At 37.0% G+C, this 3,306-nt stretch overlaps 1 protein-coding gene across 1 annotated transcript in view; it reads left to right on the forward strand.

Annotated features, from left to right (window-relative positions):
• Positions 1-3,306, forward strand: part of SMC6 (structural maintenance of chromosomes 6) — a 106,940-nt gene that overhangs the window by 59,094 nt on the left and 44,540 nt on the right. Inside the window, exons 14-15 of the mRNA XM_006835266.1 lie at positions 1,740-1,944; positions 2,907-3,021. Coding sequence (XP_006835329.1) covers positions 1,740-1,944; positions 2,907-3,021 — 320 coding nt within the window. The remainder of the gene's footprint in view (positions 1-1,739; positions 1,945-2,906; positions 3,022-3,306) is intronic.

Raw genomic sequence — 3,306 nt, forward strand, 5'->3', positions numbered from 1 at the left:
TCTGATCTCTTGACTGCTGCTTCTGTGAATGTTGATAGTTGATCCAAGAAGAGTGAAGTCCTTGACAAGTTCAGTCTTTTCTCCATTGATAAGAATGTTGTTTATTGGTCCAGTGGTGAAGATTTTTGTTTCCTTTACATTTAGATGTAATCCATACCAAAGGCTGTGCTCTTTGATCTTCATCAGCAAATGTTTTAAGTCCTCTTCACTTTTAGCGAGCAAGGTTGTATCATCTGCATATAGCAGGTTGTTGATGAGTCTGCTTCCAATCTTCATGCCACATTTTTCTTAATAGAACCCAGCTTCTCAGCATACAGGTTGAATAAGTTATGGTGAAAGAATAGAACCTTGTCACACACCTTTCCCAGTTTTAAAACATTCAGTGTTCCCTTACTCTGTTCGAACAACTGCTTCTTGGTCCACGTACAGATTCCTCAGAAATACAATTGCGTGTCCTGGAATACTTATACTTCGCAATGTTGTCCATAGCTTGTCATGATCCACACAATCCAAAGCCTTTGCGTAGTCAATAAAGCATAGTTAAACATCTTTCTGATATTCTCTGCTTTCAGCCAAGATCCATCAGACACCAGCAAACAGTGGGTGGCCAATAAACAGATACTAAAAGAGATAAAATAAAATCAGAACAAAGCAAAACTGACAAAACATATTGTCCACCTTTGCTCCAAGGTTCCCACAGCCCTTTTCCATGGCGTGTCTGCTCCCCCGCTTTGTCCTGCCACTTGGTGTCGCCCAAATTGTGGGCTCTGGGCCACTGAGCCCGGCAGATTAAAATGTATGTGATTTCTTACTTCTGCTTCAAGTTCCACTAGCTTTAAACCTTCAAACTTTTAAAATATCCTTAGTTATATGGTTCCAAGTTTTGGAGCTCTGCCCTGAATCTGCTTTGCCTGGTATTCTGTGGTATTGCTGATGGCGAACCTCACTGCACCTCCACCCTAGCCGCCATTTAAGTCCCGCCTTATATAGATTCATACTTTAGATTCATACATTCCATGCTCCAGTTATTAATGGATGTTTAAAGCTGTTTTTCTTTATTTTGTGCAGTGCCCCATCAGCAAATAGAGGTCCTGAATGCTTTACTCCATTCTCATTATCATGTTATCATGGTCAACTCTTCTTTGAGGAGGCAGCTGCATTTTGAGTGCCTTCCAACTTTAGGGATTCATCTTCTGGCACGGTATCTGATAATATTCTGGTGCTCTTCATCATCTTTCAATATTCAAAACTGTGGTGCTGTCAATGTTCCACTGTTATTCATAACATTTTCAGTGACTAGAAAATTTGGAAATAGTGTGTTTCTGATTCTGTCTTCATCTAGAAGCTCATCTGAAACCTGCCCACCATGGGTGACCCTGCTGGTTTTTAAAATACCCATGAGATAACTTCCAGCATCACAGCCAACACTTATGCCACCATAGTATGATAAAGTGACAGATGAGTTGTAGTGGAGAGGCTAGATAATATAAAATTACTAGCCTTTCTGTTAATTTGCATTAGAAATATGGCAAATTTTTGCATAGGATTTGATGGAGTTTATCCTCAGTGCATCCAGTGGCCACATTTGAGATTAATTGTTCAGTTAAAATACTATCTATAATATTTTTACTGCTTTTATTGAAAGTATTTTGAAATCATTTATGAACTGTTATAAGATAATTACATTAATATTTCAGAATAAGTATTTATGAACTGTGGTACAATTTTCTCTAACTTAGGAGCATGCATTCACCTTCGGGACACTGAGCTCGCTTTAGCTATTGAATCCTGCTTAAAAGGACTTCTACAAGCCTACTGTTGCCATAATCATGCAGATGAAAGAGTACTTCAGGCACTGATGAAGCGGTTTTATACACCAGGGACCTCAAGACCACAAATAATAGTTTCTGAGTTTCGGAGTGAGATGCATGATGTAAGACACAGGTAAGGCATCAGAAACTAAATACTGTTTCTGATTTTGCTTAATCACATGGAAGATCAACTAGAACCAGAACATTTGTAATGATAATCAGAATCATACTATTGGTTTAATAAGATTTTATCAGTTCACTTATTTAATTTCCATGTAAGGCACTAGTTTAAGACATTAGAGATGCATAGATAAGATATAATCCCTGGCTTTGAGGTGTTTGCAGCCTGATGTAAGAGACAACACATGTATGCAGATATAATTTGACACAAATAGCAGTGATGAGGGAAATGATGTCCATTTATCCAAATTTAGATGGAAGTCCTAAGGAAGGACTTTGATACTCATTCCCTGTCTATAGTTAATTTTGCAAGATGTTTCACAGAAACCCTAAAGAGCTGAACTTATTTTCTTTGGTGAGTCTAACCAACTTCAAGGGTACATTGTCCCAACTTGTAGAGGTATTACTTGCTAGTTCTTAAGACCCCACTTGGAACTAACCAAAGTAGGATGTAAAACATTGTCTCTTTTTACTGTTATTCCAGTTGACCTTAGTGTCCCTTGAGACCATGGGCCTGAGCCCTTAGGCCCACTGGTTGATTCATTCCCTCAAGGAGTTTGGTTGTATTTTAAAAGTTTTCAGGACTTTGCCCACAGTATGCTCTACCACATTCACAAACATATTTGCAGCATAGGTAAATATGTATATAAAAGAAATATCCTCTGTCAAACCTATATTTAGTCTTGGGGATAGTCCGTCTTCCCCTTCCCATGCATCCACTCATAGATTATTGCATACCTATCCATGCATCCACTTGTAGATCTCTGTTATTGCGGAATTTGCACATTATGCTTTCAATTACTTCCCAGAGTCATCGTCTTATTATCTATAAATTCACCTATTCAAAATATACATGTATATGTGTGTATAAAATTGATGTTTGATAAGTTAACCCCATGTGTTTTTATCTCCTAGAGCTGCATATCACCCAGAGTTTCCAACAGTTCTGACCGCATTAGAAATAGATAATGCAGTTGTTGCCAACAGTCTAATTGACATGAGGAGTATAGAGACAGTGCTGCTAATCAAAGTAAGATCAGATGCTAACTATACTTTATATTACTGTTATATTTTCAAAAATGAAGATGGTTATATAAATTTTTACTCCTCTTTTTTTATCATAGAGTTATTTCTAGGTGCCATCATGGAATTTTTTCTTCGTAGGAAAATCTGTAGAATAATTTTTATAGAGGTGGTTGGTTTGTGATTCTTTTGCCCTACAGAACTTTAGAACTTCATAAAGTAAATATATAAATAGGTAGAATTCTATTCATGTATAATTCTATGAAAATATTTTTTTATTCTTTTTTGATTA

Source organism: Chrysochloris asiatica, unplaced genomic scaffold (genome assembly GCF_000296735.1).
Source record: "Chrysochloris asiatica unplaced genomic scaffold, ChrAsi1.0 scaffold00016, whole genome shotgun sequence".
NCBI lineage: Eukaryota > Metazoa > Chordata > Mammalia > Afrosoricida > Chrysochloridae > Chrysochloris > Chrysochloris asiatica.